This window comes from Aphelocoma coerulescens, chromosome 2, assembly GCF_041296385.1.
Source record: "Aphelocoma coerulescens isolate FSJ_1873_10779 chromosome 2, UR_Acoe_1.0, whole genome shotgun sequence".
NCBI classification, from domain to species: Eukaryota; Metazoa; Chordata; class Aves; order Passeriformes; family Corvidae; genus Aphelocoma; species Aphelocoma coerulescens.
The window spans coordinates 39,795,958-39,821,924 of record NC_091015.1 but is presented as its reverse complement, the minus strand read 5'-3'; the positions used below and the strand labels follow the sequence as shown (position 1 = coordinate 39,821,924).

Genomic DNA, 25,967 nt, shown 5'->3' with positions numbered 1-25,967 from the left:
AAATAGAAGGCAACATGTTTCTTTTTTCCTGAGGCCAAAGGGAAACCACTGGGTATTTCAGAGTGGTAGCTAAAACCCAAAAGACAACATCAAAACTTAACTACACATCCTCGAGGTTTCTGGAAAGCAATATTCCCAAATGTAAAGTTTATAATTGAAAATAAATGCTCTACTACTTATGCTTATAACAAGCAGTTTTAGAAGCATAGATGTGTGTAATGGAAGGAAGGATACTTGCCTTGTGGAGGGAGTGTTTATGGTATAGCTATTTTTGCTTGCATGGTGTTCCCCAAACAGGCTGTAAAGTAAGTTCTGGGTTGTGCAGAGCTGAGCAGAGGCTATAAAAACCCACCTGAAAAATGGTGGAAATCTACTGAGAGGATGAACCCAATTCAATTCCCATTTCTGTTGTGCTGAGAGTACCAGCTCTACCCTTAAGCGCCGGCTTGGGTGAAGTATTACGAGCAGGGATGGTGTCAGTTCCAAGCAGCCATGCAGACATATGTTGGGTCTGCAGAAAGTCTAAGCCCTGGGTTCAGTGTGAAGGGCTCTGCAGTTCCCACAGAGTGATACAATTTCACAACATTGAAAAAGTAGGTACCAAACTTGGCAACTATTCGACAATAGAGTAAACCATTAGATAAATCTATTGAAAATTCCTTTTTGTAATTATGGTCAAAATGGCAAGGTATTGGGTCATACTAAATCATTAATGTTGCTGCTGAACTTTAAAAGTCGATCTTGTCTCTGTTCAAAGTGAGATACAGATGGATTTCCTTGAATGCCTTGCATGCACCAGACTAAAATATGTTGAAGGCTTCCTCACTTCAGCAGAATGTTCCATTTGCTGCGCTGTGCTGCCAGTGGCTAAAGCACCACAGTTCAGCTCTGTAATCAAAGATTAGTAACTTGGGTCCAAGTGCCTCTCACCGAACTCTGAGCTGCATAAAGCTGTTCTAAGCCACAAGAGCCAAGAGACAGTTAAAATATGACCTATTACTGTAGCTAATGCTTACTCAAAAATATGTTAGTCTGCTGAGAATGGGCAGTGTTTTAGGTTTGTTGGTGATGGGCAGCCCTTCTGAAACATTCCCTCTTCTGTGTATTGCTGTCTCTTTAGAATCCCTTTTCTTCTCTCTATATAATAGAATTTCAAGAATTCAGTAGACTCAGTATTTGGTTAGATGAGGAACATATTATTTAACATTCTGCTATATTTACAATTTTCCTTTTTCAGAAAGAAACTTGAAAGTCTAACAACTCAGCCTAGATAACTAGAAAGTCATTTTCCCCTGTGTCACCCAAAAATGACCCCAAGGAATGAGCCACATCACCATCACCTGTTTCTGTTGCTTGTTCTCTCACTGCTAATGCATAAACGTCATCCTCTGATTACAAAGGCCATGAATCTTTTTGAATAAGGGTAGCACTGTGTGGGGAACATGTAGAAGTCCATGGGGAGACATGGCCACAGGAGAGCTCTGTTCTTAACAAAACCTGCTTTTGAAGGAGGATTAAGGTAGAATGAAATATAAATTGCTAGTGTTTTGCTCTGGGGTATTGATACTTAAAAAACACAAAAGAATGTGTTCTCTCTTATTTTTGAAGGCAAAGGCAGTGGCAAAGCATTTGCCTTTGGGCTTTTTTTATTTTCTTCATGACCACTATTTTAGACAGAGCAGGATAAGTTTTTTTTGTTAGTGAGTTTGGGAAAAAAAAAAAGGGTGCACTTGAATTTTGAAAGACCTGGAAGAAATTTCTGGAGGCATTATATGCAGCAAAAATGCTGTCTGCAGCAAATCTGTCCCCTGACTTCTGTGAAACTGAACTTTCTACCCAAGACTTTCTTCTTCCTCTAGAGCATCTAGTGCATTTTTCTTCCTCTGTAACAGTGCTGCAATGTGCCTGCTAGCAGTGCTCTGGTTCCTGAGTTATGTGCTTTTATGGGTCAAGCAATCCCCAGCAGAGTGCACCTGGCTAACTGTTGCTTGCCCTCATACAAAAAATGCCACATCTCTCAGCACTCACTCAAGTTCACTCACTGGTCACCTCCACAGCTGATCTCTTTCCAACCTCTTCACTTATTCTTTCCCTCCTGACTTCCCACTGTGAGCTGACATGCCATCAGTCAAATAATTCCTTTCACCATTAAACACTTGTCAGTTTATATCTTTCTTATTCAGTAACTACAGCAAATGAAAAGCTTGGTCTCTGGTTCTTCCTACACATAGTTCCCTTTTTTTGCAGCAAAAGGTTTTTATACCTTTGCTTTTCAGTGTTGTTCAGTATGGTTGTATATCCCACATGCGTCGATCTCACTTCTCTTGTGAATGATCTTCAGAATTTGTTCAGGTAAGTTCCAAGTTAATAGGTCTGTCCTATCAACAGTTTAGTTTGGGATATTTTATCACAGAATGTATCAATGGAAAAGGATAGGCATTTGTTTTTCTTATTTTCTTAGTCTCATTGAAAGGAGCTGGGGCTTTAGGCATTCCCAGCACTCAGGCTGGAACAGAGAAGAGGTGGGACCCAACCCTGGTGTCAGCTCATGTAACCCTGTGCAAGAGGCGCATCGCCCAGTACCCAGTGGTGTGTGTACAGCTTGTCCCCAGCATTTCCCACATCCCTTGACATGCTGGCCAAATGTGGTCATCTTTTGCTCAGGAATGTTTATATATCTCCCCTTCTCTCATCCTCTTTTTAGCTGGCCTGAAGATGTGCCCCAGTCACAAGGGATCCCTCATCATGCTGTCATACCAAGAAATGCTTTCATGGGGGCGGAGGATTATATTTGAAAGTGGTTTTCCTTTTCAGTATCTGCCTTTTCTATCTCTATGCCAGGCTAGTGATGAACATTTTGAGGAATTCCCAGAGGGAACTTTTAGGAAATGGTTTATTCTATTTGCAGAAGTCCTTAGTGTTTCAAAAACTTCCACAAGCAATTTTGTTGTCATGTCTCTGTCAATATAATCTCACTGTGTAAAGAGATTGTTTTTCTTTCTTCCTCTCTTCTTCTCCCTTCTCCATGGGTTTCCTATTTTAGCCCCTGTACATATGCACTCTCGTGCCCTTTCTTCATCCTTATTTACTACCTCCCACTTTGTGCGGCTACTGAAATAATTGTAGGTGTTTTAACTATTTAAAGAACTGTTCTTAAATTCATTTGTGAATTATCAGTAAATTGTCAGACAGAGATTAGTGCTGGCAACAAGTACACTGGTATTGTAAAAAGAAGACTTACTTTTTGTACATTTATTGAGATTTTAGACTATGGATACCTTATGCTTGTGTGATTAAACCTCCATAGTGTGTATGTAGAAGCCAGAGATTAAAATCTTGCATGTTTATAAAATGTATTCAGTTTTTCAACATTTTGAGATGCAGTAGCAAAACAAAATTTATTTCTTTTGAACCAGTCTGTATACATTATCAAATATACCGTTGCTTATCAGAGGCAGCAGGAACAGTGATATCTTTATACAGATGTGGAATGTCATATCTTGGAATTAATGGTGTTGGGATTAAGGAGGCATTTTAGTTTCCAGTTTTGTTCTGGTGGGGTGCTAGCAGCAGAGGCCAGAATGTATTGATGTTGGAGGCTAGCTTTACCTACTAGCTAAAATCAGGACTCCAAAGGCCAAATAAAAGAGATTTCTCGTAACAAAGGAATCTGAAAATCCATACAGCCCTCTGAGGTGCTGGGTGACTGTTGAGCTTTGCCTGACCTCAGCCTTGCACCCTGCTTGTGTACAAAACAGCGCCTGAACAGACTGCCATTAGCTGAAGGTACCTTTTGTGGGAAGAGCAAAAACTATCAATTTACATTTGCAGTGAACAAAAAAGGTATCTTAAACCATGGCATTGTGCAATGAAAACAGACAGCTGGCTTCTGCTTTCTGTGCAGTAATGCTTGGATATAAGGTATGTGTCCTTTCCCATAACTCATCTGGAACTGGAGAGAACTGGAACTGAAAATTCCTTTTTCTTACAGCTGCAGCAAAACCAGGCCAAATCCTTCTTCTTTTTCTCCCTTTTTTTTTTTTTTTTTATTTTAAACTTGATAAAATGAGGCCTCCTTAGGCTGCAATGTTCACTGCAGAAGTAGCAGGCTGCAGTATTTCAGACTTCTGAACAAAGCTGACTTTTGTATCCCATGTATGGACCCAAAAATCTTCTGATTTTTTCCTTCTCTCTTCTTCTCCCTTCCTTGTTTGTTTGTCTCATCTGTCTCATTTTTTCCCCAGATATCTTAATGGTCATCAGCATTTATATCTCACTACATATAGGATCTGTGACAGGATTCTGGGAAAGTCACTAGGTGATGTCTTGGTTTATAGCCCTAACTTGAAGAGCTTTTCTCCACAAAAAATCTCTTTTATTTTATTTCCTCTAGCTTCTGTTTCTGGGATACAGTAATCTCAGCATGTAGGATACCAAATGCTCACTTGAAACTTCTGTAATTCCTCTTTCTTTAGGGGACACAACAACTCCCACTTTCTTCAGCATTAGTCAAGTTACCTTGAGAGGCTCATCCTTCTGTTGCCTGCCTCTAAGGGACTGCACCAAAATGAAACAGAATTTCTTGTGGCCAGAACAAGGAAGAAGAGATCTGAATATCCTCTCTTGGGCTGTTGCTGTGCTGGTGTGCTCACTAAGGAAGGGTACTTTAAGTCATTCTTGGACAGGCTAAAAGGAAATCTGACCTGATCGTCTTTCAGGGAGGAACGTAAGAATAATAAAGCAGAATGGCAAGAAAATATTTTATATTAATTGACATGGAAAGTAACACATCTAGATCTTCCCCTTTAATGATTTTACTCAAACTAACCTGAAAACAGGAATTACAGTGTCTATTTTTTTAAAAAAAACATTTTATTCAAGACCATCTGAGTGGAAGTTATTGTATAATTGGCTCAGTTCCAATTACAAGACACTTAATTTTGTGAGTTATTGGACTTCACTATGGGCTGGGGTACCACATTATACTGCGGCTGTAGCATCTGCTGGGTTTGATGGACATTAGATAGCAAGACTCACTCAGGATTGTGATGCTCTTGGGCAGAGTTAATAAATTTAGTCATAATCTACATCTTCATATTTATTTTTTCACATCACAATACAGGAATAAAGCTCAATTACTCTTCAACAGTTTCCCCTTTTTCAAATTGCATACTTGCTGATGTTTTATATGCTTAACTGTCTTCTAGGAGGAAAATTCTTCCAGTAGTGGAACAGATTCCCTAAGCAGTGGAGAGATTCCACGAAGCCGGTCGGAGGGGACTTTGATTGACATGGATGACCGGACACCTTCAGACAGCTACAGTATGACTCTTCTGCTATTTTCTGTACTAAGGCTCTCAAACTAAAGTCTTTATTTCTGCAAAACTCTGGATCAGGCAGATTGGGAGGAAGAGTTGAAATCTTTAACCTTACATCAAAAAATGTTACTTAGAGTAAGTTTACTGGGGGTCAAGACTGGGGAAGAGAAGAGGGACTTCTTAGCCAAACTAGATTAATTTAGGGTTTTAAGAAGCATGAAGGCAGGGTAATTTTGAAGTTAGCCCAATTTAAAAACTGGAGTCTTGGCAAAGTTTATTTAATCTCCTTGCTATTTTAACCCCAATGCTGAGAAAACTTTGCCCTCCACAATGTAGGCATTCTCTTAGCTTCTTGTCCAGTGACAGATGTAACAGCAAGCCTGACACTTGCTGTGTAAGTTGTGGAGCAGGAATTATTTCTTTGCTGACATGCTGCGCTCTAGTAATTGTGCTGTTACCTTGGCATGAGAAAGCATCTGTCCTAGTGACTCAGGCTCTGACAGAGTTTTCTGCTCGTATTTTTCCTGTAGAAACATGCCCTTTAGGATGGGGGAAAAACCCAAACAAACCCCTTATGTTTATTTTGAGCTTAATTAATTTATATTTTAATATGCAATAATGCTCTGATTGTAATAGCATCACAGCGCAAGGAAAGTTTTTGGACTATGGGCAGAGACAAAAGAACTTTTTAGTGGGGGCTGGAACAGCCTCGCCTCCTCTGGTGACCCTGGTCAAGACAAGGAGCTTGAGGAAAAGGAGGCTGCCCCTGGGTTCAATCCCCCTGGCAGCTCACCTGGAAAGCTCTTGTCAAGGCAATGTTAGAGCTTTGTAGATAGGCAGCTGGCAAACAAGTAAATTCCACCTTGATTCTTCCAAACTGGGAATTTTCTGGAACAGTGGAAAGACTTCATGGTTTCGGCATTTTATCACAATTTGAAAAAGGAAACAAAAAGAGAAGTACTAACATTTAAAAGTATTTTTTTTTTCTTTTTGTGACTGTATGCACTGTAATGCTTGCAATTGAGCAATGTAGAATAACCTTGGAAATGGAGAGTACTGTGGAAAGTGTAATAATGTGAGCTATAGATATGGTGAAAAAATTAGAAATAATGACTTTTCCTTCTAAAATTTAAACTCTTTGCAAGAATGTATAAAGAAGGGATGATATAGCCTCTATATATAGAAAAAATAATGGCAAAATGAAGTAATGGAAACCCTTAGCATAAAAAGTTGTGGTTATTCCATTGCAAGAAGGGTGAGTCTCAATCAACTATAAACCAGCTTCTCTGAACAATTGTTAATATAAAATGTAAGGAATTCTCTTCTTCCAAAAAAATAGATATTACTGCTAATAATGAGTATTTTTATTAGAAAAGATATGTAAATATCACTTATACACCCATATTTGTTTATTTAAATGCAATCTCAGAAAATTAGTAGTCACACAAACACTTCTTTCTGAACTTCAAGTTGTACAAGGTCTCATAAATGATATCAATTTTTTTTTTTTTTTAATGGAAAGCTAGTATAACAAATTCCACGCACATGGAGATAAATTGTAAGAGTGCTGTTATCAATTAAATACACATGCACTAGCATGAAAAGGAATATTGAATAATGCATTTATCTGTACAGTCTGCAGTGTTTGAAAAATGAAACTGTAGTTGTTTAGTCTTTGCAAAGAGACAGACACAAAGGAAAGAAATCCATGGCATTTTGTAAGAGGCCAAAGATTACTGGAATATGATGGTTTGACCTTATGGAACTTTATCATACTCAATGACAATTAATAATCATAAGAGTTGATAATGTTCAACACATCAAAAAAGATGCTTTACATCCTTCAATATTATTTTGTTATTCAGCACTAATTTGTTAGCGCTCTTTCTATTAAGAAATATTCTTAATTAAATCAACATTGATACTGTTTAAAAATGTGAAGGAGAAATATAGAAATTATCTATGTGTATTTCAGGAGGAAAATTTAGTCAGCTCTTAGTTTAACAGACTATCAGTTGGAAATGAATGGAATGTCTCAAGCCTCTGTGCTTTAGGAAATACTTCTTTTTTTCTTTTAAACAGATGTCAATGAAAGTAAACTGGATTTGGATATTGACTGGTCTGGTGTATTCAAACATGCTCAAGCTGTTTCCAAGACTAATCCTTTCTGGAATGAACTGTCAGGATCCAACCCTTTTGTACATGACATAGCTGCCTCCAATAGAAATGAAAATAATAAACGTCTTTCTATCTTAAAGGAAAAACCTTATTTGTTCTCTAAACTTTCTAGCAATAGGGACTCTTTGGATTCCTCAGGTGATGAGCTAGATATTGATTGTCTCCTAAGAAAGACTTCAGCAAGACGATCTGGACGATCCAAGAGCATCTCTGACTTCCTGGATATAGTTGATAACCAAAGATTTAATCCTCACAAGACAGCACCTCAAAAAACTACAGCTTGCGATGTAACGTGGCTTCAGAACGACCGCGAAGCCTACAGGATGGCTTGGTTGAGTCACCGACAGCTCACCCGGTCCTGCCTAGATCTAGAAGCCATGAGCCACAGTCCTGGATGGGCGCAAACGCAAGCTACAGACATTCATGTAGTTTGTAAACTGAATCATGAAGGGGGTTCAGTGCAGCTGCCTGACTCAGATATCAACATTCATGTCCCTGTGGGTCATGTATTACCCGGAGAATTCCAAGAAGTTGGTTTAAAGGCTATCCTTAACCCTCCAATGTCATGCAACAATGATCTGTCCAGCACAGTAAGTCCTCTAATAGAACTTACACTGAGCAACCTCAACACAAGTGAAGCCATTTTCCTAGAAGTGAAAGTTGCAGCTAAAGTGAAGAATGATCCACTCAGCCAAGTTATGAGTGATATTGTGTGTTTTTTTAGCCTCAACAAAGAAGGACCTTTTAAGAAGTTAGAGAATTGCTATATTTATCAAGATACCATACAAGTGAAGCTAACAGACCTAAGTCATGTGATGTATGCAGTGATTGCCATACAAGCAAGCAAAATCCAGCCCCCAGCAACTAATGTGTGGGACTATGTTCATAGAACAGTCTCAGTTGGAATTTATGGTCCCAAATATATTCATCCATCTTTTACAGCAGTTTTTACAGTCTTTGGTCATAACTACATTCCAACAAAACTCACTATTTGTGATATAAAAAAAAGGGGGAAAGGCATGCCTCCTGTGGTGTTTCAGCTGTGGGGAAAGCACACATTTCTGCTTGAAAAACCCCAAGATCTAAACATTTCTTTGATATCCTGTGATCCAGATTTTGAAGTAAAAATGGAAGATCAAAGCAAAAATATTAAAAAGGAGGAGTTGAAAACTGGTGAAATGGTCCGCCAACAATTCCTGTTTTCCATGCTTGGATGTAGGGAGATGCATTTCTTTGTTTTCCTTGTTCAGATTAAAATCTTAAAAAGTAGCCAAGTAACACAGTTCCATGTTACGACTCCTGACCCAGCTCCAAAATTAAGTGGAATTATTAATAGGCCAAAGCGCCTACAAAACCGCAAAGAAATCAAGTCTGCACCATGGCTTTTGATACCAACAATAAAATATCCAAAGTTTCAAGACAGAACTTTGAGTGTCAATACTTATGGAGTGGCTTTGAAAACTGTGTTACGTCAAAATAAGGTTGACTATTTGCTGGAATATTTTAAAGGGGACACAATAGCACTTCTTGGTGAAGATAAAGTTAAAGCCATTGGACAAACCAAAATGAAAGAGTGGTACGTGGGAGTTCTCAGAAGAAAGATTGGTCTTGTACATTGCAAAAACATAAAAGTGATTTCCAAAGAACAAGCTATGGACACTGCTGATAGTGAGCTAACTACCAGGAATCTTGTTGAACAAATTGCATTGCCATTCAAAAAATTGACTTATATCTACTCAGTAGTTCTGTCTACGGTATCAGAGAGTGTTTATGATTGGAGAGCTTTAGCTGAGGTGTTGGGATACTCACATATGTCTTTGGATGACTTTAATGAGGCACATGCTGATAAAGAATCAGAAAGAGTTGCACATATTGTGAAGAAGATGAAGCAAGACTGCCATGCTAACAAAAAAAAAAGACTATTTCTTTATGAACTCATTGTTGTAAGTATTTCATGATCTAACTGGCTTATTGGGAATGTATTGCCAAGAAACTCTACTCGGTTGTAATGTAGGAACAAGAAAATGTGATTCTGCATCCTTGCAGGATCTTTATAGACCTGAACATATTACTAAAAGTTGTAGACACCAATAGGTGGAAAATACATCCAAACTCTCATGAAGAATAATACTTTGATCAATTAATTCTGAACAGTCTTCTGTTAATGCTCCAGAAACTGTGTTCATTTAGTAGGTTGACTAAGATACCTTTTTTGTTTTTAAATATCCACAATTGAAATAGTTTTGTCTTTTGTCTCGGTAAATTGCTTTCCTGAGACATTCACATTCCTGTTGTGAAGTATTACGTAACATTATTATACTGTAGACATATATACTGTATATTACTGTATATATTATACTGTAGACGTAACATTATTATACTATAGACAAATATCTATAGTGATATCTATATATATCTATATATCTCTATATCTATAACTATAGATATTTGTCTATGCTAAGTTTCATGTCTAGCTTAGCTTCATATGTTTAAAAGACACATCTTCATCCAATTGTTGAAGGCAAGATTTTTCCATCCACACCTTACAACTTCATAGACAATGTTGTATTGTCCTAAGGAGGATATTGCAAGTATTTTAGTATCTGTTTTCATGGGCCTCATTTGTAAGCCATTGGACAACTTCCATGTGACTAAATGCTGCCAAGTGTGAATCAAAAGTTTATTTTAATTACTTCCAGGTAATAAGTTGCACTGTTAACAATCCTAATTCACTTACTGATCTGTGTGCAAATTAATTTGAAATTAATGGTCACTTAATACTCTCCTTGTCACTGACAGAAAAGTTGACCAACCTATTAAGGAACAAAAGATAATTAAATTTCTGATATGAAAATAAAGTATTACAAAAATGAATGTTTAAAAACTCACATTGCAGCTATTAATCTAAAGCCTTTTTATTACCCTGAACTCTAAACCTCAGCTGAGTTTACTCCTCATCACTAGTCTATCCCCTTTGAAGCGCTGACAGAAACTTCAGCAGGATTCAGAAAATTTTGGTAGCAGTTGCCACTTGCAATTCTTAAGAGCACATCAAACTATGTGGAATAAAACTGAGCCTGTATGAGGTACTGCAAAGTCTGTCATGTCTCTGTACAAAAAGGAGTGGGGGACCTAAAGGTGAAAATTATCTAAACTTTCAAATGAATACAGTGAAACAGAGTTCATTACAAAACAGGCAAAATGTGGGGCATAATTAGATTAATCTTATAGAATCATAGAATGGCTTGGGTTGGAAGGGACCTTAAAAATCATCTCATTCCAACCATCCTGTCATGGGCAGGACAACTTTCACTAGACCAAGTTGCTCAATGTCCTGTTTTGTGAGATTTATATATTTTTGCTAGGAAGTGCCAAAGCAGGTCCTCGTCTTTGTAGAGCTAGACATAAATATAGATGTCATCCATGTAATTTTGGGGTAGAATTTTCAGTTACTTCTTTTAAGAAATCTCCATTTTTTGTGTTTTATAGGGTTCTTGCTTATCACAGCAAATGCATACTGAACAACTTTCTCTCCAGTTTAGGGGAATTTTGTACAGCATGCTGTAGTCAGCTTCTCCCTAATGTGTCTACCAAAGTTCTGTTTGCTATGAGGGTTTTTTATGGCTGATACTTTAAAATTAAATTACACCTATGTCTGATTTCTGCAGAAATGCTTGATATTTCAGAAAAAAAATCAGTATTTAGAAAACAAGTAAAAATTCTGTATTTTGCTCTTGATCTTTCCCTGAAAACCTCAACAGTTTCAGTGTAATATTTTGGTGTTAATTTGAGGAGAAGAAAAAACCCCAACATTTGTTTTACCCATTAGCTCTTATCCAAACAAATAAAGAAAGGAGAATGCAACGTATCTGCATGTCAAGGTTTTACTCCTTCAACCATTTTGAGTGTTATTAGATATTTATTTGGTGAGGAGGAGGCAAGGTTTTATGTTTGCATTTCTCCTTAATGGTCAGCAAATTATGAGTTCTGTGGGAGGAGTAAATAAAAAGGTGCTGGCCAATGTGATCAATGATTTTCCAAATAAAGCCCTAGATGAAGGACCACACCTTAGTATAATAGTGCTCTAACTTAATCTTCAAGTTTCATGTCATGCTTCTAAGAAGTTAAACATTTTTTTGTCTCAAATATTTTTGTTGGAGAAGTATGTTTTTCTTTCAGGGTCTGTAAGCTTGGCAGGATCCATTTGTCACTGGAATGCTGAACCAACTGAATGCCAGCTTCATTTTTTTCTTAAGCTTGTGGGCAGCTTTCCTCTGAAACTGTTGGCAACACCATTTTGTAGGAAAAAAATACATATTTGTAAAAACAAAAAAGTAAAAAAAAAATCTTCCTGTTTGCATAGAAATGCAGAATAGTGTTATAAAATTAAATGAAAAGGTTGTGTTTGTAATTACTGGTGAAGGATCACTAATGAAAATCATTGTTTCAGGCACTTTTGAAAATAGATTGCCAGGGATTAGTGGCACGTCTTACCCAGGACACCATCATCTTGACTTCAGCTGTCAAGCTTGGCAAAAGCTGGCGGGAGCTTGCAGAGAAGCTAGCCCGACTCACAAAGCAGCAAATAGAGGCTTACGAAGTGCCTCACCAAGGGAAAAATGGAGCAGTAGCTCTGGAGGTAAGGGCCTGGTGTAGCAGTGCATGCACATTTGCTGCTCTGCACAAACACAGCCAGGGACCTTCCTTCTTCCTTGTTTTTCATTCTTCTTTTCTTTTGCACCTTCCAGTGAAGGTCTTTGTCCCTGTCTTGAGCTTCAGGGCCACATTCAATTTTTTTTATTGTCCTGTCCACTTGTTAACCTTACTCACACCTCTGCTGTCATTTCAGACACAGTGGTCCTTGCAGGAGCCACTTCTAATCACACTCCATACAGCTTTGGCTCTTTCCACAAAAAGGAAGCCAATTTCTGTCATTAATACTTTTTTATGCCAGTGTAATAGCTGTTATCATTTAGCTTAAGTAGCATGAGAAGAGGTTGGAAGCTCTGACACCAATTCTACTTCTGTTGTATGAATGTGGCAAATCTGTGCTTTAGGTTTATATTTTTTCAGGTAGATCATGATTTTTTTCCTTTGTACAGCATTTTTCTTATACAGAAGTTTGAGTTCTGTATAAAAGTCAATTTATCCTCTCAGAGGTGTTTTAGTGCACACACATCTAGGAGCAATTTATGTGCCTATGTCACTAATCTCTAGTGACATTTGAGGTGACCAGAGGTACTCATGGCACCCATGCAATGTCAGGTATGCCACAAGGCTCTTGTCCACGCTGCTGAGCTTAGGGTCAGCCTCTGCCCCTGGCATACCTTTGCCTGGGCAACCAGGTTACTTCCTGGCCTTCTCTCTTCTAACATCAGAGCATGCAGTAGGTCCATTCTTTCCCTTTTTTATGAGCGTTGCTGAATGATCTTTCTGCCTTATATTCAGGCTTGGCTCTCCCTCTGCCTATACCATCATCCCCTGATTATTGCAGGTAATGTACATGATCCGGACGCATTCACTCTCTCTGACCTCTTCGTGCCAAAGGAATTGTTATTTCCCATTCACAGGTTCACAACTACTTGGATAATTTTTTCTTCCTTTTTTGTTTTCCTGTAGCTGATTCTTCTTATTCCCTGCCAAACATATTCTCCTTTCCACTGTCTGAATCCAGTGAGTCTGTCATCTTGTTTTTATCTGCTTGGCGATAACTATCAAGATATTTCTGCTCTAATCATGAACCACTACCTCTTATTCCTTTTGAATGCTCTGCCTTCCCTCCCCAAGCAATATTTGATCAAAATTCCCCATGTTTACTCATGTGCTTCTGTACTTTTAAACAAAATTATCTCCATAATTGTTTGCAAACACAGCCTCCTTCTCAGATCTAGTTTTTCTCTTTGAGCTATTTTGTGTATTTTTTTTTAGGTTTTTTTGGGTACTTAAGTCTGGATGCACCTTCCTCCAATTTTTTCTCATAAAATTATCAGCCTTTCCAATCCCATGTCTACCTTCTTTTTTTTTTCTTTTTTACTCTTAGGCAGGGGCTTGTCTCATTTTCTACACTTTTGTTCTATTTACTAAGATTCTGTGTTTGGCTGATAAACGCCCAGCTTTCTACAGAAGGAATTATAGACCTGAACAATGTAGAACTCTGCTGGTCTCCATGTGATTTCGAAATGTTTCCCCTTTGCTAATAGGCAGCAGAAATAAAACAATCTTATAACAGTTTTTCCAGCATCATACCTATTTATTTTTATACATTAAGAAAATATATAAACAAACATTTACTTTGCTTTAAATGGGTTTTGATTTTGCATGAAGCTTATCTTCCACGTCATATACCCTACTCATTTGTTTTCAAGAGTTTTTGCATTATTTTTATGGCAAACCACCCACAAAATTCTCTGCCTTTTGTGACAGCGTCTGCTGCCAAAACACAGTGCAGTCAAACTCCTATTTTTTCAGAGAACATTCAACAAGCAATCAAAGATCAGAATTTTGCTATATCTCTGTGTCATTTCTCAAGGATTAAATTGGATCCATGGAAGATTTGTTGGTTTGGGGTGAGCTTTTTAATTGTGCTTGTCCACACAGATGTGAGTTCAAAGCACGAGGTTTCTAGCACTGGTGTCTCATGTGATCAATGAGTACCCTCAATGTCCTGTGACTCTAACCTTAAATTTCAGTACTTTCTAGTAAATATCAGTGCTTTCTTCCAACCTTTTTAAACTTAAAATTTCCTACTGATATTAGTTATTGGCCTTAAAACCCGAAACCCAGCAAAGCTGGGGAAGGATAACAAGTTTTGACTAGTTATTGAGGATTATATGAAAATATTAACTAGTTCATTCCCCACCAAGGATTGTTCCACCATCAGGAGGATTGATTGGTTGAAAAATGTTTCTGCTTTTAAACTTCATAGTTTTCTTGGTGGGAGAAATCTTGCAAATGATCACGGGCAACTTGAGGGTACATACACTTGATGTGTAGATTATGAAGCGTTTCTCATGAGTAAATTCCAAATCACTTTGCAGAGGATGTAGGTATCATTACTGTGTACTCAGTAGAGAGAGTGGGAACAGAGGGAAAACTCATTCACACAGCTGAGATGAAACTTGACCGGGATGCTGCAGTGATTTAATATTTATCCTGAAATTCTGCTTTGATACAATTCAGGAATGTTGAATGCAATTCAGTTCACCCATTGCATTAGAATATGTGGATGTGGAGAAGAATCTTCCTTGGAGCCACTGCCGTGCTTGCAGTATTAGTTTAATGTGATGAGTGTGTAGATTATTGCTGAGTTAATTATGCATCAGTAGTGACCAATTTGTAAAGCTTTTGATCCCTACATTCTTCTTTTTCTTCTTTCTTTTCTTTTCTCTTAGATAAAAAAACCCAAAAAAACAGTTGTGATAGATTAGTGGAAACCAAGGTTTGTATTTAAGGATATTTCAGCCAAGTGTCTTATTACAATATCAGACTGACCTTCAACATAAGTCAAAGCATAGCATCTTTTTGTATTCGTTGTCTTTTGACATTCTAGTGAAGACAGCAGACTGTACCCTAATCCTTTAAATAACTTTGTCTAAGAAGAATGCAAGAGAAGGAAGAAAGAGACACAGAAAAAGCATAACTGGTGACAGAATTTCAGGAAATACCAGCATCTCTTGTAGGAAATACCAGCTTTTCTTGTTGGCTACTTTGGCAAACAAGCCAAAAATAGGAATACAGAAACTTTTTGGTCTCAGCATAAATACAACAGTGGTGACCTGCTTTAGTTCATTAAAATATGTTGTAATATGTAATATTTACAGTAATAAATTAAAAAATTACATTCATCTTATCATCTCTAAAAACACCCAAAAGAATTTGTCAATCTTCTTCTTCCCACCTACCACTACTGTACTTTTCTCCTTCTGTAACATTATGGTTATGACTTAAGATAGACTTGCTTAAAGGACAAAGTAGGTGCCATTCATCTGGGTAAATGACAATACCTTTCCCTCCTGTAGACCTGAAATGAGAAACTTCACTGAAAGCATAGGCACTTTTCTATGGCTTAAACTCAAAGTAGAAACTAGACTAATCAGACTGTGAGACATGCTGAGTAAGTTTAATGGTTTTTTCCAATTGGGCATGGCAGCAGAAGTCGAGGTAAATGTTTATAGAAACTGTGACAGAGTCAGTCTTGGGTAAGCTGAAAGATCATAGCCCAAAAATATGGACAAAAGCTCAGAACTATGAGTAAAGAAATTCTCCTCCTACTCAGTTCCTCCAGGAATCAAGTTAATAAAGCTTAAGTCAAGGAAGTAAAGCTTTATGTTGTGTACTGTTTGTAAATTAATAAGATTATATTGAGGAAATAACCAATTTCCTTCAGAATTATCCTTCAGAACCATAAAAACTGTTTTTTCAAAAAAAGAGGAAAAGATGCTAAAAAAACTCAACTTCCAGATCACTTTTGTGTATCTATATAAACATGTGCAGTCATCAGTCCATATACACTTATTACTATGCATAAGTATGTTCCTGTTAAAACAGTAAATGACAAAACCTTTTAGGAGAGTCATAGGTTTCTTCGCAGATTTGTGTATCATCCCTGCAACTGTTAACTCAATTGCTGATTGCAAAATCTTTATTGCCAATGAGGAGAGGGAAACTAGAATTTTGATTGCCCAAGTAACATTTGGAAAAGCAGCAGCTGGGAAAATAATTATTTTGTTTGTTAACTGAGCAAATTTACTCAGCACATTGAAAGATGTAAGTCCAGCTTGGTATCTGAATCATGCTGCTATAACTTAATTAATGTCATTAGAGAAATGACGAATTACACCTGCTAAGGATCTGCTCTACTTGTTTGGCATAAACGAAATAAATTGCAGTTTGAAAAACAAAAAAGCACTGGTAACCTATCTTTTTATTTCCTTTGTTTCTTGCAGGAAAATTTTTAAGTTGTATGTCCTAATTAAAAAAAAAATTATTATAAAAGTTTTTGACTTGCCTGTTTTAGTGTTTGGGTGCTTCCCCCCCCCCCCCCCCCCCCCCCCCCATTTTTCTTAAACAGATTTTATAGAATCATAGAATCATTAAGGTTGCAAAAGACCTCTAAGATCAGCTAGTCAGATTATCTAGATCAACCTTGAACCCAGTACCACCAAGTCCACCGCTGCACCATGTCCCTAAGTACCACACCTACACGTCTTTTAAATACCTTCAGGGGTGGCAACTCAACCAACTTCCCTGGGCAGCTTGTTCCAATGCCTGACCTACATTTCAGTGGTGAATTTTTTCCTAATAGCCAATCTAAATTAATCAAGGGGGCTTCATTCTGCTCCCCATCCTTGTATTCCAGCCCAGCAGAATGGATACCCAGAGAATATCTGGTCGGGGTATTAAAGCCTGAGGCAAGGAAGATGTTAAGAGCCTCAACCTTTCCCTCATCCTTCATCGCTGTGTTGCCCTCTGTATCCAATAAAGGTTGGAGATTCTCCCTAATCCTTCTGTTGTTGCTGATGCCTTTCTAGAAACATTTTTTATTGTCTTTTAAGAGAGTAGGCAGATTAAGTTCCTGCTGATGTTGTCAGAAAACATTTCTGAAAGGCAAAAAGCATGTTTAAAATTTCCAGGCTAAGTAGAGGGGCAGTAGGATGTTGATTAATGGGGCAGTAACCATCAAAAGCACATCCAAATAGGAAAACTGTTTCTGGGTGTATGCACTGCAAATGATGATCAAGGGGAAAAGTGTTTTCCTTCCACCCTTGTTCTTTGACGTATATTTTCAGACAAGGATATATTTTGACTTGGTGATAATCATCTGAATGAAGAATTTATCTATTATTAACCTCTCTGTGAATTTGAGAGTTTCATAGACATAATGTAAATAAGATTACTGCAGTTTTTATATCAAGATGCCATTTTTGATAAAGTGTTTCAGCATGCCTAGTGATTAAACGCTTATTTTCTCTTTTCTATGGCTTTTCAACTATTTTGCTTTTTTTCTTTTCTCCTCTCAATAATTAAATTTCTGACACTAAACCTCATTTTTTCCCTTTGTTTTCAGATGATGTGGAAACCTGCATATGACTTTCTCTACACCTGGGCTGCCCACTATGGAGATGGTTACAGGGACGTCTTACAAGATCTGCAATCAGCCTTGGATAAAATGAAAAACCCAGTAACAAAACAGTGGCGAGAGTTAACTGGAGCTCTGATTCTTGTGAATTGCATGGAGGTGTTAAGAGCAAGTGCTTTCTCCAAAATGGAGGAAGAGTAGATGGCCAAAATATGTTTTTGGAAAATGTTTTAGGAAACTATACTGCTGTGTACAGTTTATTTGTGTATATTTGTGTTTCAGTGATGCTTATAGAGCATGACAGAATGAAGTTTGCTTTAACTGAGTTGATGTTGAGTCTAGCCCTGTGGTTCTCAACTATAGATTGCCAGAGCTTGCTGATGGCTTCTGAGTAAATAAGAAAAGAATGGGGGATTAAGATAATGAGGTCAACAAAAGTGACTTGAATTCTATGGAGTGTACTTTTTAAAAGGAGCTATTTCTGATTGCACTGACTTCTAGGAAGAGACCAGTTTTAAAACCAGAACAATTCATGGATGAGTTTAGCATGTGGGACCTAGGTTTACATTGTTTTCAGTGAAGTATTAAAATCTAAATATTTAATACATTATACTATTTGGTGCTCAAACCTCTCAAATCTAAGTTAATGGGTGCAGGTTAGCCTACAAAAAAACGTTTATGATTCTTTCATCCTCATCTGGGACAAAAGTAATTAAGTTGTCTCACAACACAGGAGTTCAACAGTTCCTGGAAAAATAGGTGTGTGTTGCACTTTTCCAAAACAGCTTCTGGTGTCTATTTTGAAGACTGGAAGAGAGACAGAAGATAAAATGTCAAAAGTGTTTGGTTTTGATTGATTTGTTGATGTAACTCAACAGGGTTTTTTCTCTTTTTGTATTTTTGTTTATATTTCTGCAATTTTTTTCTACATTCTGCTGAGTGGAAATTCCAGAAAATTCTGGAAGCCTTCTTTATGTACACTATCTGATAATTTTTGTAGTCCTTCTCTGTTGCTTTTAAAAGAGTATACAGGGAAAAGAGACTGTAAGTGCAAGGGCTGGAAACAATTAAGATCCGCATTTGTTGGTTGTTTTCTTCTACCTCACTGGATATGGGACATGACTATTATTTTCTCAAAAAAACTTAACAGTGGGGGGCTTTTTAGATTAATTTATTTATGGAGCAATTAATTATAACTAGTCATAAGTTCTAAAAAGAACCCTGCTTAGATGATATCAGTAAAAAATCTTTCAATTACTGAGTAGCTTATTATAAGTACAGAAAATACAGGCTGAATAGTAGTTTCAGGCTGACCAAATTTTTTAATGCAATTTTTTAACATATTAAATATATTTTTAGTTAAGTGGTACATCTAAAAGATTAAAGCCATTTTGAGCGCCTTTGATCAACATGAATTCAGAAACATCAGCAAATACTCATGACAACCAGTTGAAAAGAAAATTGGCATTCTGCCATCACTTGTGGTTGACAAGACAAAGCCAGATTCTTTCAGGAGTACCACAAACCAGCACTTCAGTCCAGAAACTGCGCTTCCGCTGTTGTCTTAGTGCGTTTCTACCAAAAAGGGAGGTTTTGTGATTCTAAAATAAAACTGTACATTTAGACATTTTTCCTCCCCTCTCCTTTCTTCTAACCTCTTTTCTACTTTCATTAAGCTTTCCCAAAGCACCCATAGCTCAGGAAGGAGGCTGAGGAAGGAGTAGTTGCCCCAGTAGTAGGTAAATTCGTTCACCAGAAGATCCTCAAGCATCAGGGCATGACTGAATTAGCATGCGTGCAAGTTATCTGGCTTCAGTGGACTTGCCCTTGATTTGCAGGACAATGAGGAATTAGATCCACAGAGCACTATCTGGCATTGCTGATCAAGGAAAGGTGGAAAAAAAGAGTCAGTTTATCAAAGCTCCCTGTTCTTTCAGGTGCCAGCACCTATTTTATACCTTTCCCCACATAGTTTTAAAAAAGAGCTGTAGAGAAAATATAAAATTCTCTTGTGATCTGCACTTAGTGCAGAGATGCTTGTTCTTCCTTCATGCAGATAGTGAAGCCCCCAGAAGGTGAGAAAGCAGGTTGTCCTACTCTTTTGTGCTGCTAGATAAGGAAAAGGTGCATACTGATACCTTTAAATATATTAATAGACGTCTTTAAAGGTAAAAAGGTAAAAAATTTTTTACCTTTTTAAAGGTAAAAAAAATTTTAAAATATGGGATTTTAAGGATAAAAAGACATTTTAAAATATGTAAAATATGGGATATTCAAATATTAAAACCCACTGCAAACTCCCTGAGAATTTTTTTAGGTTTCCCAGACTGCTTCTACTTTCACCTTAGACCCTGCTCGTAGCAGACTGTGAAACCTGAACAGGATTTTTCAGTGGTGCAAGAGGCCACACACCAGATCGACTTAAAACCTCAGGAAAATATATTTTTGCCCCCCCAGAGCTGAAATACCAAAGGAGTTCACAAAGCAAATCTTTCAGCTTCACTATGTTCTCTCACCATCTGCTTTTTATGTATCCCAGCAGGCCTTGCTCCCTTGCTTAAAACCCTGTTAAGTCAATTTTTAAAACTCTTTTTTTTTCATTTCCCCCCCCTCTTTTGTTAACCTGGCTGCAACAGCGAAGCAACTCAACTTAAATCTGTTTCTGAAGATGAGCCTCTGCTTCCATCCATTTTTCCCACATCCTAATTTCTTATCTTTAGTAAATATGTGCTGACTTTCTTTTTCAACAAGACATGAAGTAATTCGTTTGCTCAGTTCTGTATTTTTCTGTTATGAATACTATTCAAAAGAGTGGAAAAAGCTACAAGAAGCACCAATTCCTAATGGCAGACGTCTGCCAAATACCAAGTATAAAGGACAGGCTGCCCAAAGTCTTTGAAGCTGAAGGAAAGTCCACCCTGAGAAGGTAGTCAGCGATCGTGGTCTCAGGAAGAGAAGGGCCCAGGGACCAGAGGCTTCTGCCTGTAACTATCATGCCTAGGCCCTTTCTTTGCTTTGAAAGCTTTTTCTGTGTTGAACAAGAGTTGAGTTTGGCCCAGCAAATTTAGCAAATATTGACTCAGTGAGTCAGTGTTCTCCTTAGCTTGCAGAATTATGCAACTGGTCCTCCAAGTATGTTTCTTTAAAAGGAAATTTATATCTGCCTGTAGTTCTGCTGTATTCCAGGGCCTTTGACTGCTGGTTTTGGTTGCTAATTGAACTCCTGTTTCTGCTTTAAGCTTCTGCTCATGTGAATGAAATGTGCTCTCATGCAATATTCTGTTTACTTTAGCAGCCCACACTGGATATATTTAAAAAAAAAAAAAACAGGTATTAAAACCCCATATTTTATTTAGTGGTCTAGTATTCAAAACCACAAAATGCCAGCTCAGAGTGGAAGCAGCTGTACTCAACAGCAACACACAGCTTGGAGCACATGGCTTAGGTAAACACACTCTGTTCTTGACCTTTTCTCTTTTCCTCCCACCCTGTCAAGAGAGAACAGCTTTCCCATGAGCCTGCACACATACTTTCTTGGGTTTCTTCAAAGTGAGATGAGATTAACAACTCTTTGGGAGGAGACTAGGAAAAATACCAGCCGCTGGTCCTTGCCTTAAATGACCCTCTGTTTCCAGGTTTCCTAATTTCTTTGTGTAGAAAAGAGCTGTGTCAGCCAGTTCCATTTCCCTTTGAAGTTGTAGGCAAAAAACCCCCTCACCTTCCTTCTGTCTTCTGCATAGGTGTTTCTTAAGCAAATGACCAAATGGAAAAGTTGTGAGTGCTTCTGTTGCTTTATGATTCCACCTACCCATGACAGCTGGAATAATGGTTCCCTTGGATGAGTCTGCACCTGAGTAGGGCAGACACCTTCCATGGTGGGCAGTGGCAAGGAAAGTCACTCGTACTAGAAATGCTGGTTTTTCAGTGAAGTTGGAAGCCATTCATGTTTCACTGCAGAGGCTTCATGCCATTTAATGACACAGTGCAGTGACATATTTCTGAATTAATAACAGTCAGGGTTGGAGAGAAAAGGCAAATTATTTCCCCCAAGAAGTTCCAGCCCTCCAGTTTGGTTGGGGAAGGGTTTGGTTTCTTAAATTTCACTTGCTTTTTTTGGAAAGCAGAGGTTTAGGGAAGGAAAAGGAAGTTTCTTTTAAAATGTAAGTAAAGGGCTACTCCCCAAGCCAGGCTCCAGGCAGCAGGCTGGATGCCAAGACCAAGCTACATGTTATGGGGTGTTCTTTGTGGAATTGTCTAGGGAAGAATTTGGGAGGAGATATCTGCCATCTTTCTTCCTACTGAGAACAGAAAATGTGGAAAAGGGGTCAAGTGTTTATTAAGTAATTTTTTAATGAAAAAGTCTTTTTTTCACAAATCCTTTCTGGAAACTTAAGCTGTGGGGAAAACAAACACTAAGCAGCTCCAAAGGAGCAACTCAATTTTGTCTTGTTGAGCTGACTCTAAAGACCTACTCCTTAAGTATCTCTGGGCTCAGTAAGTGATCCAACTGACAGTGACCTACTAAATAACAAAGGCAATTGTGTAGAACTGCAGATGGTGATGCTGTGTTCCCAGCTAAATCCAGTGATCCTGCTTTGTCATCATCTAATAGCTTGTTCAGCTATGAACAGCTGTACCAAACAGGAATATAAAGCTATGCTGTTTTGTTGTGTTTGTGTCATAGATATGAAGATTTCCTGTGGAAAGAAAGGAATAAAATAGAGAGCAAAAGGGTTGTATTTCCCACCACGCCCAGGAATAGAATGTAGCAAATTATACTCTTCACATTAGTGTGGGACACCAACTATTAAATTCTCTGGCAAGGCCCTAGAACAATTGTAGATATGTAAAGAAAATATTAGTCTAGTGTGAGTGATAATCATTGTTCTTGATAGTTTTGCTGCCAATAAATATCTACAGACACTATGGGGTATTAAAATAACCTGTGATTATTCTTGGTACAAAAAGTACCATTTTCTATTTCTTGCCTATATATATATATATAAAAAATTATTTTTTTAGCTTACAGTATATATTTTTAAAGAAAATAAACAAAATTATATTGTCCACTAGAATCATTTGTGAATTATATTTTGGTTTTGTAAGACTAAGAAGAGTGGAGGAAGAGGTCATAAGGTGAAAGATTATGGTTCTGTAAATACCAGGAAATGAACAATGCCTTTATACACATTTCTCTTCATTTAAAAATCCTGTGTGTCAAAAAGATGAACTCACAGTCCTTTTAGTGTGTTCATAAGCAAAAGTAATTTGCTGATATTTCTTCCAGAAACAGAATTATCTCACTCTTGAGAAGAGGGCAGTCTGTGGACCTTGCAGCAGAAACCAGGCCTTCTCACAAGGACATGCTCTCAACTTTTTTTCTTTTTTTGTTGGAGAATCATGAATGTAAGTTCAAAAAGATAAATCCTCATTTGAAAAGGACATTCAGAACTAACACAAGCTTCTGAACCTTCCATAGAAAGAAAAAATAGTGCTGATTAATTTTTTAATTGAACGTTTTTTTCAGTTTTCTCAAATCAAATCCTTATGATCCTTTCAGTATACATTGGACAAGAACACAGTCTATATCTTAAATCCTAAATTTATGGTTAGGATTTAAATTTTAAACTAAGTATGAAGAGTTACCCTGTGAATTGAAAGGTCAATTTACATATCTATTCTAAATCCCAGGTTTTAAAATGTAAATGAAGTGGCCTGGCAGAAATAGGCATGGCAGCACAATAGTCCCAGGAGAGCAGACAAAGACAAAATGCGTTCAGCTCCACTCCACGACTTCAGAGCCTTAAACATTGTGTTTGTGTTAAATTCAGTACAAGATCTAAAATACAGCCTTGTCAAATACAGTACCCTGAGAACAATAGAATCCGGAGTGACAAGGGGGAAGTGAATATGCAATGACTGCTCAGTCTGTCTCATAACAATGATGTTATCAGGCAATGGGTTTAAAAATAAGCAAAAGTGCCCTTTCATACAGTGAGGAATTGGGGAATGTGTTGTTATGGGATATTGTTGAAGATGAAATGACACATGGGTGTGAAAGAAAATCAGTCAAATTTACAGAGAAAAAAAAGTGCCTAGTGGATGTGGTGATTTGTCTACAGCCACCATCTTCATATAACACAGAACTGGATACTAAAAATGCAGCAGGGAGAAATACTGTACTCTACTTATCCAGTTTCTCACCATTTCCTCTGGAGACTGTGGGTCTGGAGTGGGCAGATGCCTGCTCTTACCCAACCCTTCCTGCAGTCTCATAACCATGAGACTCACGTGGTCCTCACATATCCCAGCAGGCTCCTTTCTAGCACCTGCTTCCTTTCTGCCCCAGCTCAGGCAACAGTTCCTCAATTTGTTTAGCAACAACCATGACACCTCTCCAGCTCTGTGGCCTTGAATGCCAAGAGTAGCTGGAATGAGCTGTGATCCTCTGACATGCTGCCTCTGGCCATGGGGTCACTGATAGGGGAGCATGATCCTCAACTTTAGGCAGGGAGAGATCAATGTACCAAGACTCCTCAGGGCTGGCCCTGCTCCACGAACTTTCTTCTCCCTCAGGATCCAGCATAGTCCTATTTTATGAATCTGAGGGAAAATCATGAAGAGGGGGAAGGATGAGTGGAGGAAAGCAGTAGCAGATTTTGAACAAAATTTTAGACAAGAGAGCTCATTTCTTAGTTCTACTCACAAGCAGGAAAAGTTATTATTAGAGTCTGAAATGATTTCATATAATGCCACCCTCTGTTCTTCATACAAAAGCCTCTATTGCTATTAATAAAGGAATTTAAAAATACCAAACAGCCAATGGATGATTTAATAACGCTGCTTATAAAACTAATTGTGTGCAACTGAAAAGCTCTCCCTGGGGTCCCATTTGCAGGAGGGTTAAATAGGATTATCAAATCTAAAAGAATAAAAAAGATAAAAACTCCCAAAGCTCTGAAGCCCCAGCAAGAAGGAGTTGGGATATTTTGCTGAATAAATTACAGACCTCAGCCATTAGTACCAGGGGATTATCTCATAGAAACAGAAATCTGAATTGGCTCCACATGCCTGAAAGCTTCATTAAAGGTTTTGGGTCAGAAGATTCATTTTCATACATATGAACAAGTCTCTTCACCTGGGGACCTCCAGCCAGTAGGATGACTTCAGTGGCAAGTCATTTACCCTTCATGTCAGGGTATCAAACATAACAAACTACTGTAGAAAAACTAAAGGGCAAAAACCTTATCCTTTCCTCAATTTTTATCTGCCTATAAAAGGCCTATAGTGCTCCATAAAGCAAAAGTGATGGTGTAGCTGAGATGGGGAGAATGAGAGTGATCAGTGCAGATCCATGTGGAGGCTGCCTGATACCATTTTCCACCACAGGTTTCTAGGTTTCTGTTTGGAAGTGTTCACATCAGTACCACAGAAGCACAGACCTCTTTGCAACCCACGCTACAAGCCTGCCTTCCCAGCCTTTCTCATGTCCCCAAACCCTCTTGCCTCTCTCCCCTGAGGCATCCTCTCCTCAGCCTAGCTGGCAGTCATTTATTGTACACTGCCACTCCACCTCACACCTCAGCTGCGCTCCCTCTCCCACTGCTCTGGGTCCTGGGAAATGAGATACCCATTTCATCTGACCCCCAGTCCGCTGTACTTTCTTCTTTCTCCAAAGCTCCTCCTAAGCTGGACAGCCACTTCCAACAACCTTAGCTCCCTAGGCTTTCTACCACCTGTAACACACCTCTGTGAGCTTCTCTACAGCTCTTCCCTGCTCCATGCCCACCCCATCCCAGCTCCGCAGGTCCTTGCAGGGTTTTCACAAATCTTGTGCTACCTGTTGCTCGATCCCTGGTCAGTCGATGCTATGCTCTCCCCTTAGCACCATAGTGGCTGAACACAGCCCTTTATTTGGCTCCTTGCTGAGGAATAGACTCCAGGATCCAGCCCCTGATGAGACTGAAAACAACATGGACATAGGCTGCCTCAGCTGAAAAATCTACCCACAGATAACTTCAAAGGCAGGAGAGATGAATATATCCAGACAAAAATCAAAAGGAAACACAAAAACGTGCTAGTTGTCCTTTAATAGACAGAAACCAAAGATGAAATATGAATTTTGACCCTAGGCTAAATATACTTTCTCACGGCTTTCTGGTTTCTTGCTATTTTACACATTTTTAATTAATTAAGCCACGATATTTAGGAGAAACACAGTAGTTAAGGTCAGTATCTGTTTAAGGCAATGACTTTAACCTCAGAAGGCTTTTTTCCTTTTGAAATACTTCTAACAAGTAGGATTTTGCTTTGGAAATTGGTTTGCATAAAGGTAGGCACTGCTGGCACAGTAGCTCAGCATGTTAATCTAAGGACAATGTTGATGGAGTATT

At 38.2% G+C, this 25,967-nt stretch overlaps 1 protein-coding gene across 1 annotated transcript in view; it reads left to right on the top strand.

Annotated features, from left to right (window-relative positions):
* MACC1 (MET transcriptional regulator MACC1) overlaps window positions 1–22,556 on the top strand; it is a 37,270-nt gene extending 14,714 nt beyond the window's left edge. The window contains exons 2-5 of the mRNA XM_069007082.1: window positions 5,208–5,322; window positions 7,401–9,439; window positions 11,947–12,135; window positions 17,563–22,556. Coding sequence (XP_068863183.1) covers window positions 5,208–5,322; window positions 7,401–9,439; window positions 11,947–12,135; window positions 17,563–17,775 — 2,556 coding nt within the window. The 3' untranslated portion in view covers window positions 17,776–22,556. The remainder of the gene's footprint in view (window positions 1–5,207; window positions 5,323–7,400; window positions 9,440–11,946; window positions 12,136–17,562) is intronic.
* Window positions 22,557–25,967: the final 3,411 nt, after the last annotated feature.